General features: G+C 38.4%; 1 protein-coding gene across 1 annotated transcript in view; it reads right to left on the bottom strand.

The window, feature by feature from the left end:
- FREM3 (FRAS1 related extracellular matrix 3) overlaps positions 1 to 14,371 on the bottom strand; it is a 99,162-nt gene that overhangs the window by 54,205 nt on the left and 30,586 nt on the right. The window contains exon 3 of the mRNA XM_058192506.1: positions 4,952 to 5,098. Coding sequence (XP_058048489.1) covers positions 4,952 to 5,098 — 147 coding nt within the window. The remainder of the gene's footprint in view (positions 1 to 4,951; positions 5,099 to 14,371) is intronic.

Below are 14,371 nucleotides of genomic sequence, written 5' to 3'. Positions count from 1 at the left end.
TTTCTTTTTATAACCCTGTTATCCCTTAATTTCGGGTAGATTTAATTTGGGTTGACTGAATGGAGCCGAGCGTTTACTGGCTGGATACCCTTCCTGATGCCTATATGGAGTTTGCGACAGATATTTTCTCTTTACACCCTGAGAGAGAAACATCTGCTGCTACCTAGGATTGAACTCTCAACCTTCTGAGTGAGAGGTGACCATTTTTACACTAGGCCACCATGCCTCTCAAAGGTATGTTTCCTTATCACCCAAATGGCAGCCATTTCAGTACGAGTCGAGCTTCATGTGGTAGACATTTTATTTGAGTTTTTACAATACACTCCTAAAATTGCAAAATAACTTAAATAGGCTCAGACAGTGATATATAAGTTGATCAAACTTTTGATCCAATACAAAAAGCGAAAGTTGATTCCAGCAGTGGATTTATATTAATTAATTTTGATAACTCAAAAACAATATGAGATTTCAGAAACACTCAATTGTATTACTGCAATACTGAGATCTTTCAGATTAGGCCCATTTTGAATAATTGTAAAGACCTAACTTTATTATTTGATTGAAATTTATATTAAGATTGTTCAAATCTTTTGAAGGATGTCCTTTGAAATGTATGGGAATGCATCTTAAGGACCTTTCTTTGAATGTTTAAGCAGTTGCACCTTTTTCCTGGCTCTACTGACTCTTTGAATGCCTGCGCTTGCATCTGATTAGGTGTATCTACATACATGCAAATACAGCTGTGTAAGCCTAGAAAAATATACCACTACTTTACTGATTCTAAGAGACAAGCTGGGTGTGCCCTTCTGTTCTCCTGAAGGACTTGCACAGTTCTAATATTAATATGATGCTTTAAAATGCAAGAAAAAATTGAAAATGAGAATTTAATTAATGAGAAGTGAGAAAATTTGATACAATATTTGCCAGCACACGGGAAAACTCTTTCCATTTTGACATCCTGGTGCAAAAATGTGATTTCAGTAATTGCAATTTAAGTTTACTTTAACACTATGAATTTGAGCTTGAATTTGTTAATATCTAATGTTTCTACTCAGCTACAGCTTTAAAAAATAACTCTTAATTAAATCATCATTTGAAATTGTCAGTTGCAAAATTTTAAGAATAATAAATTTCTGCATACAAAAGTACACATGAAGTCACATTCTTCGCCAATACTAAAATAAAACATCCTTTAAACATATATTCTTAACTACATTAAACTCCCAAGGGAAATATCACACATCTTTGTTGTACTCCTTGCTCAGTAATGAACTGTTGGCTAGGAATTTCATTTATTTTCACACATTCTTTACTTCTGTCATTCAGCAACCAACTTCAACTTTCTATATTTATGCTAAACATTCCATGATTCATGTCTCTTCACTTTGTCTAAATCAGCAAAGTGTTATAAACTTCTTTTATAATAAACTTTCAATTATCTTTCTCAATGCTGAAGAACACTTTTCTGGTCTGCCATCACCCGCTTTTAGTCACTTCAGTGTTACTACCTACATTCTTCCATTAGAGTTCCATCAAATATATTGTCAAAGCAGTGCCAACAAATATATCTGCCTGTAGTTTATGTAGTAACTCTTGTTACTTCTCTATTTTGTACAGCAAAATATACAAAACATCAATCTTCCAATTATCAGTAAAATATATAATTCATACAGATTAAGCAATCCCTGTAGAAGGACTCTGGAAGCAAATCATAATGATATATGCAAGCATATAGGTCCCATTTCATAATATTTTTTCTTGAAAATTACCATACAAACCAACAGTTCCACTCTTAGATATATATCACCATCATTCTAAATACTGCTCCCATTTTTCCCTCACTTAAATTTCACCCCAAAACATTTCATCTTTTTTATTTTTAATTCCATTTACTCTGGTGGAGATTCTTGATTAACCTTCTTCACTCTCTTCCAAAATAATTATGTTTCTATCAAAACCTATCTACATTTTGTCTGTCTCTTTTTAATCTTAACCATTTCTTGATCTCTTTGGCAACATGTCATTATACATATTATATATAATACCTTTCACTCCTTTCTTTCTCTTATCTTTCTGTTACTGTATTTCATAGACATGCTCATTTTCTACAGTATATCCATTTTTCCCCACACTTTTGGGAGATTATTCTACCTTCTATTTTTTTATACATTTTTTCATTATACTGCTACTTCATTTCTTCTCCTTTTCTTCCATATTGATTTTTTCTACCTTTAATATTGTCAGTATAATATTGCTTCTCTCTATATTATTATAGAGGTAAACTATAGATAATCAAATCAGGCAAAAGGTCTGTATAGTGTCCTCCTGGACCAGATTACAGAATTTCAAGGATGTGGTAATGGAAATTTTTAACTAACAACAGTTAGTTAAATGTTTAACTAACATTTGTTGGAAAACCAACTCAGCCAACATTATCAGATTCTTAAAATAAAAAACCCCAATAAAAACAAAAAGAATCCCAAAAACAAAACAAAACCCTCCCAAAGCAAGGGGTTCTTTGATCACCATTTTGACATGCCTGGCCACATATGATAGCATACAGTCCTTAGCCACAATGACCCATTTTGAGTGCACAGCAAAGGCTAATTTTTTAGACAACCAAATGTGAGAGTTATATGACCCTGGGAATGGGAGTCAGCAAAGTGGCTGGGTGGGTTTGCCCAAAGACAATCATATGTAAAAACAATATTCCTTTGTCTAAAGTTCTTCACAACTGCTGATTTCCAAGTCAATGCTGCCTCTGTCTTCTTGGGTAGAAATTGTATGTTTGGGGATCAACTAAAGGACACCAAATTAAAGAAGGTTGCAGCATTTGTTCCTAAGGGTCATTTCTATACTTTGAGCCTTAATAAGTAAAGTATTTGAAATCACCTCTGACATCTCCCCCTTCCTAGCTTTATAGTTTATTTTAGCACTTCTAAAAAACCCTAATGAAGAAACTTCAATATTTTGCACACACTTTGTTTTTCTGTTTCTTAGAGGAATTCACTGAACCACAGTTAACAAAAGTAATCAGACACATTTTATTCTAGGTAGGAAAGCTGATGGATTTTTGAAAAGATTCAACGTTAACCATTAGCTGGCTACAAACATGTCAGCAACATACTATGTTTCTTGTACCAGCCGGTATTTGTTGTAACAGGTTTGAAGAGGTCACATAGCTCAAATCAAGAAAGAGCAGCAACAAATTGCTAATATGTCCCTAGAGAACAGCCTTCTTTCCTAAGTTAGAAATATTTTTATACAAACAGGACTAAATGCATTTTTGAATCTAAAATAAAAAGAAGCCATTTCAGAAGTAAATGGTAGAGCCAAATATTAAAAAATCCATGAATCTGCAGGGCATTCATAAAAACATACATTTATAAAAATATTGTACTATGAAGGATAATCAATAAAGGTATTTAAGGCTAATTAATCTATAGCTAGAATAGATTAGCTTAATACTGTGTTTCCCCGAAAATAAGACAGGGTCTTATTTTCTTTTAACCCCACAAATAAGGGCTTGGTCTTATTATCGGGGGTGGGGTGTCTTACTATTTTGGGAGTGCAGGAGGCAGCGAGTGTGGGACTGGATGTCCCGTTGCTGCCGTCGCCTCCCCTCCCTGTTCTTTGCACCAGCTGAGTGGCCCAACACGTCAAACTTCTCGAACTTGCGAGAAGGCTTTCTTTTACAGCATGTTCCCCTGGACACAACGGTGAGGAAAGCGACGGAGCTTGAAAGGTAAGACATGTGTCCCGCTTCTCACCCGCCCAAACTGCCACCCCCAAATTGTATCCCTAAAGGGGGCAGGTGGCTAAATGAGGGGCAGGAGCCCTGTCATGCCTGGTGATGGGGGGAGAAGAGATGGCAAGGGGAGCCATGTCTCGCTCCACGCGCCTCGCTTCTCCCCCGCCCTACCGGCTACCCCTCTCAATGAGACTGCAGGGAAGGAAAGCAGCTGTTGCTATTGGAGTGGGGTGGGGTCAGATGTGTTGGGCCGCAAGACATGTGTCTTACCTTTTAAGCTCCGTCGCTTTCCTCACTGTTGTGTCCAGGGAAACATGCTGTAAAAGAAAACCTCATCGCGATTTCGAGAAGTTTGATTGAACTCGCAGGAAGGCTTTCTTTTACACCATGTTTCATTGGACTGAACGGTGAGGAAAGCGATGGAGCTTGAAAGGTAAGTTCTTTGTCTTGCTTCTCAATCGCCCCATCTGCCATCCCCAAATTGCATCCCTAAAGGAGCGGGTGGCTAAGCAAGGGGCAGAAGCCCAGCTATGCCTGGCAAGTGGGGGTGAGAAGAGACGGCAAGGGGAATCACAACTCACTCCATGCGTCTTGCTTCTCCCCTGCCCCACCTGCCACCCCTCTTGATAAAGAGATAGCAGGGAAGGGAAGCAGCTATGCTCCTGTTGCCATTGGGGTAGGATGGGACGTGTTGAGCTACTCGGCCGGCGCGAAGAACAGGGAGGGGAGGGCATGTCTCCCCCTTCTGCCCTCTCCGGCCTTGCCTCAATTCATTTTGGTGGCGCGGCAAGCAACCAGAGGAAATGATGGGACTGCCTGCGCATGCATGTAAGTAGTTGGTGGGGGGGCTTATTTTGCACGGGTTGCTTATATTGGTGCATGCGCTGAAAAGTTCATTTGGGCTTATTATCTGGACATGTCTTATTTTCGAGAAAACATGGTACACTGCAGAGTTCATTCAGAAAGAAATCTAACATAAACAAATATTCAAAGTACATAGTAACAGGTTGACAAATTTGTTACCACCAGCATTACTGTATACTTCTTGATATATTTTACACTATAAAAGTCTATTTTCTTTTAAGTAATTTTATATTGCCTATAATGTTTTGACCAGGAAAACTACAAAAATCACAAGTTCTCTATAATAAAGCTACATGTTACATTTCTAATATTTCAACGTATAAAAACCATACTTACTAACAAATGAAGTCTCCCCCAGATATCCTCTGCGTTTCAGGGTTACCTCCAGAACCTTGGAATCCTCATCTATCATATAATATTCTTTTTCCAGTGAAATCCAAGCCCAGTTCAAACGAAAAGGTTGGCTCTTCAATCTATTTCCTCCTAAAATTCAGTTCAATAAATAAATTATTATGTAGTACATATAATCTGAAAGATATCCACAATCCTTTCAGTATTCACATACAGAATGTATATCAGGGGTGAAATGTAAAATTTGTTACTATCGGTTCTATGGGCATGGCTTGGTGGTGGTGGGGGTAATGTGACTGGGTGGCTGTGGCCAACTTTTTTTTTTTACTTTTAAAAGCATTTTTTTTACAACCTCTTCAGCCAAAGAGGTTGTAAAAAAATGCTTTTAAAATCCTGTGATGATCAGGCAACTCAACTGGGATTGTCAGAGGAAAAACAGCTTTTAAAGGGTTCTGGCGATCAGCTGAGTTGCCTGATCGCCAGAACCTTTTAAAAACATTTTTTCTGCAACCTCTTAGGCCAAAGACGTTGTAGAAAAAATGTTTTTAAAAGGTTCTGGCGATCAGCCAACTCAGCTGGGATCACCAGAAGAGGTTATAGCTTCAGCTTTCAGCTGAAGAGGTTGTAGAAAAAATGCGTTTAAAGGGTTCTGACGATCCCAGCTGAGCTGCACGATCATCAGAGGCTTTTTTTTTACTTTTAAAAGCATTTTTTCAGCAGAAGAAAAAATGCTTTTAAAAGTTTAAAAAACCCTCTGATGATTGTGCAGCTCAGCTGGGGCGTGGGGGGGGGGAGAGATTTTTGCTACAGGCTTTCCGAACCACCTGCCGCCATTGCTACCAGATCAGGCGATTTGGTCCAAAACAGGAGCATTTCACCCCGATGTACATGATATACAATATGACTAAAACTGCATGAGTAAGACAATATTTCTTCATTGTAATACTATGCAAATGTTTTAAATTAGGTTCCACTTTGTGTCTTTTTGATGAGACAAAAATACAATGATTATTTAAAAAAGAAGGAAATATTTTGAAGACTTTCTGTCTTCAAAATAATGACATTTGTCTTTCAAATTCAGATGGACTGCTGAATTTTGTCCTAGTGGGTTTGTTCTCCTATGTTTGTGATGTGGTGAATTTTGTCCTAGTGGGTTTGTTCTCCTATGTTTGTGATGTGGTGTTTTGTATCCCCAAAGAAGACAGCAAAGTCCACATTCTGAATAGGGAGGACCACTGGTTTAAAGAAGGGATCAAAGAGGCCATCTATGGAAAAATTGAACAACAGGTAAGACTACAACACCACCTATCTCAGTGATGGCTAACCTTTTCTGGACCGAGTGACCAAAGCATGTGTGTGCATGAATGTACACATGTGTAAACTCCCAAAATGCAATGCATGCCCGGCCCCCATGCATGTGTGGCAGAGACCCGAAGACCAGCTGGCCGGCAGAAACCGTGCATGCATGCGTGGCAGAGCTGAACTGGGAAGATGGCTTGAGTGCCCACAGAGAGGGCGCTGCATGCCACCTCTGGCACGCATGCCATAGGTTTGTCATCACAGACCTATCTCCTTTCTACCTTCCAGCAGTCCCAAGAAGGTTCTACACTCATTTGCACTCTAATTCAGGTAATCCTGAAGGTAGGGATAAAACACTAAGGGGTCTCAATGAGTCACAGCTCATGATCAACCTCCAGAGTGCTAACAACCAGATGACTGCAAAGAGTATAAATTCCTCCATTCCCACCATTCAGTCAAAATTGAAGAATCTTCCTGGATGAGAAGAAATATGTTCAAAGGGAAAAAAAACAAGAAGGTCCAGTTTTCTTCAAAAAGCATTTTTGGGACAACCAAAAGTGGGATCTAGATGATTGGGAGCCACCATAGACATCAATTTCTTTTATTTATGATGATGTGAATGAAACTGTTAATAACCTAAACAGATAACATTTATCATTAATCTAGGATCATATGGAATCCACCACCATTTAGTCACTGATTATCACAGTCCAGATAAGTTGTATCAGACACGTCATCACAATGGATGATTGCTTTATGCCTTGCCAATTCGTCTACAGTGTACTGGAGTTGGAGAAGAGATATTGAAGCTAGCCATGAAAGCACTATGAAGACACTGTATGAAAGATACCCTATGACACTGTGACATCCAGCTAAGGGAACTAGAAGCTGAGCTGCTGACAGAACACACTGGTGTCCCTGTACTATGAAGCCTCCGTTAGCTTTGAAGACACCGCCAAAAGAAAACTGTGTCACAGAATAATGCCCACAGCTGCCACTACAACAGACTTCCAGTGCCCTCATTGTGCTAGATTCTGCTTCCAGACTGAGAGTGCAGAGTCACCTCTGTGTCTACAGTTTAATAGAGTGCAAAACAGAGTTTTCTTGAAACCTGAAGGACTACATATAAAATGCATAAAGTAGCTTTAATAAATTGTAAGAAATCTGTAACGATCAAGTAGTTCAAAATATAAATCTTCATTAACTTCACTAAGATATATGGCAGAGAATAGGGAAAAGCCAGTGCTTCAAAGATAGCCAGTTAAGGCATCAGACTAAAACCCAGGAGAATAGGTGTTCCAGTCTTGCCTTAGACACAAAGCCAGCTGGGTGACCTTGGACCAGACATTTTCTCTCAGTCCTAGGAAGGAGGCAAGGGCAAACTACTTCTGAAATCTTGCCAAGAATACTTCAGAAGCTAGTCAAACTGAATTTTAGCCAATAAAGAATGAGATCATAAGGATATATTCCTAGAATATGCAGCCTTTAGTTAAGATTACAATAGATGTGCAATTATAAATAGCTGTGGTATATAATGAGCTTGACTATTTCTGTAGCCTAATTCATCACATTACTTAAAATTGTTTAAATTCACAATCACTGGAAAATATTAATATTTTAACATACTTTTTACAACTGGAGATTGAACACATTCCTTTATATAGGGCTGCATTGTGAAACATGGATTAGAGAGTTTATTTATAATTAATAATAGCAAACTTAGTTACCATAGGCTGTAACCATACAGTATATAAATAACAGAGTTCATACTACCATGCCTTCATGATTTAAATGCAGGGCATAGGGTTATATTTTTTAAAGAAATTAATTGACTGAACAAGTTGCAAAGTACACATTTCACCATTTTTTCTGCTCAGCCAATATCCCCTCCCTTCAATCACAGGATTGTACTTTGTGCCTTTCAAGAGAAGCTGAAAGAATTTATTAGAAAGATATCTGAGTTTTTAAAAAATGTATTACCGTTCGTTCAAAAAATTTCAAGCTATATCCTATTTTATAATATTGGTCCCCTATTTCCATACATGTTAGCTCTTCAAAGAATGGTTTTGCAACTTATTTTTAGAAATCTTTTGTTCCATTTCTTTTCTTATTATTAATACAGCACAAAGAATAAATAATAAGTAATAGCAGGAGTCAAAATGAAAGTATTAGGTTTAAAGGTCCATCTTCCAAACAACAATGTACATCATGGTGTTTGATACTGCCACATATCCAATTACCTTTTGCTTAGACTACTGTAGCACATAATTACTTAGGGCTGCCCTTGAAAAAAGTCCGTAAATGTAATCAAATGCAAAATTGTATGAATTTGTTCTATGCATTTTAAAGATCATGAGATACTAATCTTGAAACAATTGCATATGCTTCCAGTTTGTCTTCAGATATAATTTTTAAAAATCCTGATTCTTGCTTATTATGCCCTAAGAACTTTAGAGAGATGTCTGGAATACCAATACATAGACTTGTCCAAATTACCACTCATCAAAACCTTGTTACATGTATCTCCTACTGATATCCGATAGCTTCCTAAAATTTTTAGTAGCAGAAAATTTATACAGCCCCTACTTCAGCTACATAACATTGAGGGGTAAAACAATACATACAAAGACAATATAAAAACCCACAATCCATTAAAACATTTTAGTCCAAGGAAAGGAGTACTACATAGCAATTCCATAAATCAAATGGATATTAGGTTTTCTTAACATCTTGACCCTAGCACTGGGATGATAAGCCAAGTTTTATCTGACTTCTGCAAGACCAAGTTGGTTGGAGCCATCCAAATATGAGGAGAGGCTGTTCCACAGGCCAAGCAATCCCTGGTCTTACAAGATAGCACTGTTTGATAGACGGGATCTGATACATGCCCACTCTGTCATATCAGGTGTAAAAGACTGATACCCTCATACATAGATGGTCCCACAAGTAATCTGTCCCTGTTTCATATAAGGTTTTAATGAAAATAACCAGCACTTGGAATGCACCTGGAAGCATACTGACAAGGTTTTAGCAGCAGTGGTGTAACATATGAACTCTGAAGCACCCAGACTGTACACACTCTCAGATTATGTACCAGTTAAAACTTCTAGGGATGTTAAACGGCAGCTCCACCTAGAGCAGGGGTCCCCAGCCTTGGCAAGTTTAAGCCAGGCAGACTTTGCTTTGCTGGCTGGGGTATTCTGGGAGTTGAAGTCCTCCAGGCTTAAAGTTGCCAAGGTTGGAGACTCCTGACCTAGAGAATGCTGCAGTAATTTAGCCAGAAAGTACCTAAAATATATGTAACAATCAGCAAGAACCTCCTGGTCCAAGAATGGGGGCAACTGGCATGTAATCATATCAGTGAAAATATTAGGAATGGTTTTATAGGCAGTTGGTAAAGATAACATTGATTCAGACTTAGGGTGTTGTGCAAGTCTAGCCACTGCAGGTTATAGACCCTGTTGATGATTTAACAGATTCTGCTGCATTCGATGGAAGATAATGAAATAAATTATTGCAATAGTGGCGAATATCTGGAGCTCAGGTGTAGGATGAGGGTGAGGGTTTGTTCTCCAAGATTGCGGGAACGTTTCCAAACGTTTCGTTACCAGGCTAGGAAACATCTTCGTCTGAGTTAGGGGATGTCAGTGTCAGTGTTCTTCTGTTCATAAAGGCTTCAAGTGTGGGTGTGTCAAGTGAGAGTCTTGTATATAAATTATTGTTTAGCATAATGAGAAAACATGCAATAAGTAAAAGAGTAGGACGACAAACTAACACTGGTGATGTTTGGATTATAATCCCCACTGGTGATGTTTGGATTATAATCCCCATATGCTACAGAAAACAGTGGGCTATAAAAGTAAATTGTGATAGTAGTCCAAACATTTGATGTATACCAAGTTGCTTAATGGATTAAAAATATCCTCAGAATAGCATCTAATAATAGTAACAGAAATGCCAGGTCTTTGCCTTAGTTTCACATATATTGTATCTGACAATCTACTATATTCCAGTAATAACTTATTATTTTCAACAGAAGAAATATATAAAACTTGTCAAGGCAGAAAGAACAATTGTATTTATAACGAAATATTTCAAAGTAAGACATTTACTTCTCTTGTTCACTGGTAGGAACAGGTCCAAGATTTGTGCTTCATCAGACACAGTCAATAGCAAAGGGGGACCAGGAAAGATCAGCGCATAAGCTGTGGCAAAGTGATTTTGATAATTTAAGAAAAGACTAACTTTTTTCAAGGAAGGGCCACATATAGATTTTGAATGGTTTGTTGAAAAAGATTGCATTTCAAAACTGTTGACAGGACCAGAACTAATAAATGGTATGGCCTAGCTAAAACAAACAAACAACCGATTTAAGTTAATGTACATTTAGAATAGAATAACAGAGTTGGAAGTGACCTTGGAGGTCTTCTAGTCCAACCCTCTGCCCAGGCAGGAAACACTACACTACTTCAGGCAAATGGTTATCCAACATCTTAAAAAAATCCAGTGTTGGAGCATTCACAACTTCTGCAGGCAAGTTGTTCCACTGATTAATTGTTCTGTCAGGAAATTTCTCCTTAGTTCTAAGTTGCTTCTCTCCTTGATTAGTTTCCACCCATTGTTTCTTGTTCTACCTTCGGGTGCTTTGGAGAATAGTTTGACTCCCTCTTCTTTGTGGCAACCCCTGAGATATTGGAACACTGCTATCATGTCTCCCCTAGTCCTTCTTTTCATTAAACTAGACATACCGAGTTCCTGCAACAGTTCTTCATATGTTTTAGCCTCCAGTCCTCTAATCATCTTTGTTGCTCTTCTCTGCACTCTTTCTAGCGTCTCAACGTCTATTTTACATCATGGTGACCAAAACTAAATGCAGTATTCCAAGTGTGGCTTTACTAAGGCATTATAAAGTGGCACTAACACTTCACGTGATCTTGATTCTATCCCTTTGTTTATGCAGCCCAGAACTGTGTTGGCTTTTTTGGCAGTTGCTGCACACTGGTGAATCATATTTAAATGGTTGTCCACTAGGACTCCAAGATCCCTCTCACAGTTACTACTATTGATCATTTAATTTAAGCTCAATTAATATGGTTATTTTCCTGCCTATTTAATAGTTCTTGTCTTCTGTCAAATTAAAAAGAAGAAATACAGTTTGGTGACAGCTGTTAAAGGGGCATTGAGAGTCACACATTTTGGGAGCCACATATAAACCTGGTGCTGCAGCTTGAGCACTCTATCTATATAAGGTAAAGCAATCTGCCCATTTACAGACATCCCTAATTATGGATGATCTTCTTCTCCAAGTTGCAATCCTTCATCAGTCAGATTATGTTACCTCATGGTTGTATAGATGTTTTGTTCAAAATCTTTGAACCTCCTTTAAAGATCCACAGCCCTTAGTTCAGAATTCAGGCACAAGGAAACACGGATCATCTGTCTTACACAGAGATAATTAACATTCCAATGATATACCCTGTGCCTCCCCTATACTACTTCTGTTTTTCATCTGTGATACACACTTCACCAGTTGAGAACTATTGATGCAGATCACTAACTGGAAACAACGGTTCAAGGGCTTCAAATTGGCAGTTTTCCCAGCCCTACAGGGTTATGCCAAGAACTCAGAATTTAACTCTTTTGGCCCCTTCCCCAAATTATTACTCTGATTGGCAGTGAGCCTTGGGCACAAGTCTTTTTCCTCATTTATATCCATCTGTCTGTTGCTAATAAATAATTCTGGGGTTTGCAAATCATGTAAATCTAAGCTATAGTTTTCCCCAAAATGGGTATACTATTAATTGCAGCATAGAGGAGGTGATTGCTATGCCAACTTGCCAATTGCAATATTTCACCTCTTAAGGAGACTTAATAATTGTTCTCAAGTGTGTATGTAAACATTATGGCAGAATATTAATGGTTACATAAATAAATAAGAATAAGCAGACCATAGCACTATAATTATCCTTCAGCAATATGCTGTGAAACTTAATTGTTTGGAAATAATATGTAAGCATGTTATATTAAGTAAGGAAAGTTTTGATTGCACCAAAGCCTCACAGCTTCCCATTGATGCAATTGTGTTCTTGCATTGCCTCTTTGTGGCCCTTCCCAAGTTATCTGCACAAGTATGCCTACCCATATGTTTCTTCTCCTGGGTTTATACTAATGGATGAGCAGATGACATGGCAAACTTGAAACAAGCATGGTAGACTTGAAATAAGCACGGGCCTTTGGAAAGCCTTTGCCCAAGCAATTTAAGGAATGGGGCTTTCCTTGTGGTGTTAACATGAACAAAGTTTCTGAAGCCATTGGACACTAAGATAATTTTGGAAATGAAGCAGCTTGGGACAGATAGAAAAGCTTTTCTTTCCTATTTTATGTACATGGTTCTCAGTCAGAATGTCTACCCAGATGGTTAGATCAGGGAAAAAAATTAAAGAGTCAAATGAATATCTATCTCATATTTAAAATACCTTTCCTATTACATCCAAGTCAACCATTACATTTATGGTTTTCTATGCAGTGGTGAAATCCTCCCCAGTTTGCCACCAGTTTGCTGCACCAAACACACATTGCGCGCACATGCACAGTACACACCAAATGCACACTGTGCACATGCAATACGTACCAAACATGTGCTTTGTGTGGAAAAAGGAGGCTCGGGAAGATAAGTAGAACAGCGAGGGGAGGGGAAACAGCTTGCCACACGATTTAGATTCACTAGAAAGCAGGATCATCAGAAATACTGGTTCGGATGAACCGGTAGCTTATCCCAAACCCTAAGCCTAAGCCTAAGCCTAAGCCTATCCATCCACTGAATATTTATTATGGTCAAAGACCAGCATAAGGGATGGAATATACTCAAAGGGCCGTAATAGCTCAGGCTGTAAGGAGCCTGTTATTAGAACACAGTAGCCTGCAATTACTGCAGGTTCAAGCCCGGCCCAAGGTTGACTCAGCCTTCCATCCTTTATAAGGTAGGTAAAATGAGGACCCAGATTGTTGGTGGGGGGGCAATAAGTTGACTTTGTAAATATACAAATAGAATGAGACTATTGCCTTATACACTGTAAGCCGCCCTGAGTCTTCGGAGAAGGGCGGGATATAAATGTAAATTAAAAAAAAAAATCAAAAACATCAGACTCTAAAAATAATTTTAAAAAGGTAAAAGTTATAAAACAGAAGTATACATAAAAATAAAAGTCTAAAAGGAATCTAAAAGAAGGGTATGAACATTAAATGGGTATAGGGAAACATACCCCTTCATGGATTACTGCCTTGTCGTGGTGAAAGGGCTTGCGTAGCTCAATAAAGCTATGAGCTATGCTGTGCAGGGACACCCAAGATGGACAGGTCATAGCAGAGAGTTCTGACAAAACGTGATCCACTGGAGAAGAAAATGGTAATCCACTCCAGTATCTTTGCCACAAAAACCCCATGGACAGTACAAAAAGGAAAAAAGATATGACGCCGGAAGATGAGCCCCTCAGGTCGGAAGGTGTCCAATATTGGACACTGGGGAACCAGTGGGGAAGAGCAGTACTAGTAGCGTCAGAAAGAATGAAGCGACTGGGCCAAAGCCGAAAGGACGCTTAGCTGTGGATGTATCTGGTGGTGAAAGGAAAGTCCGATGCTGTAAAGATTTTTTCTCCATAGGAACCTGGAATGTAAGATCCATGAATCAAGGTAAGCTGGACGTGGTCAAACAAGAGATGACAAGACTGAACATTGACATCTTAGGAATCAGCGAACTAAAATGGACAGGAATAGGTGAATTTAATTCAGATGACCATCAGATATACTACTGCGGGCAAGAATCCCTCAGAAGAAATGGAGTAGCCTTCATAATCAATAAAAGAGTAGAAAAAGCAATACTGGGATACAATCCCCAAAATGACAGAATGATCTCAGTTCAAATCTAAGGCAAACCATTCAATATCACAATAGTCCAAGTCTATGCCCCAACCACTGGTGCTGAAGAGGATGAAATTGACCTGTTCTATAAAGCCCTACAACACCTTATAAAATTAATACCAAAAAATGATGTCCTTATCATCATGGGGGATTGGAATACTAAAGTAGGAAGCCAAAAGATAACCAGAA

The sequence above is a fragment of the Ahaetulla prasina genome, chromosome 8 (genome assembly GCF_028640845.1).
Source record: "Ahaetulla prasina isolate Xishuangbanna chromosome 8, ASM2864084v1, whole genome shotgun sequence".
NCBI lineage: Eukaryota > Metazoa > Chordata > Lepidosauria > Squamata > Colubridae > Ahaetulla > Ahaetulla prasina.
Note: the sequence above shows the minus strand (reverse complement) of the source record. Positions and strands in the feature narration are given on the sequence as shown.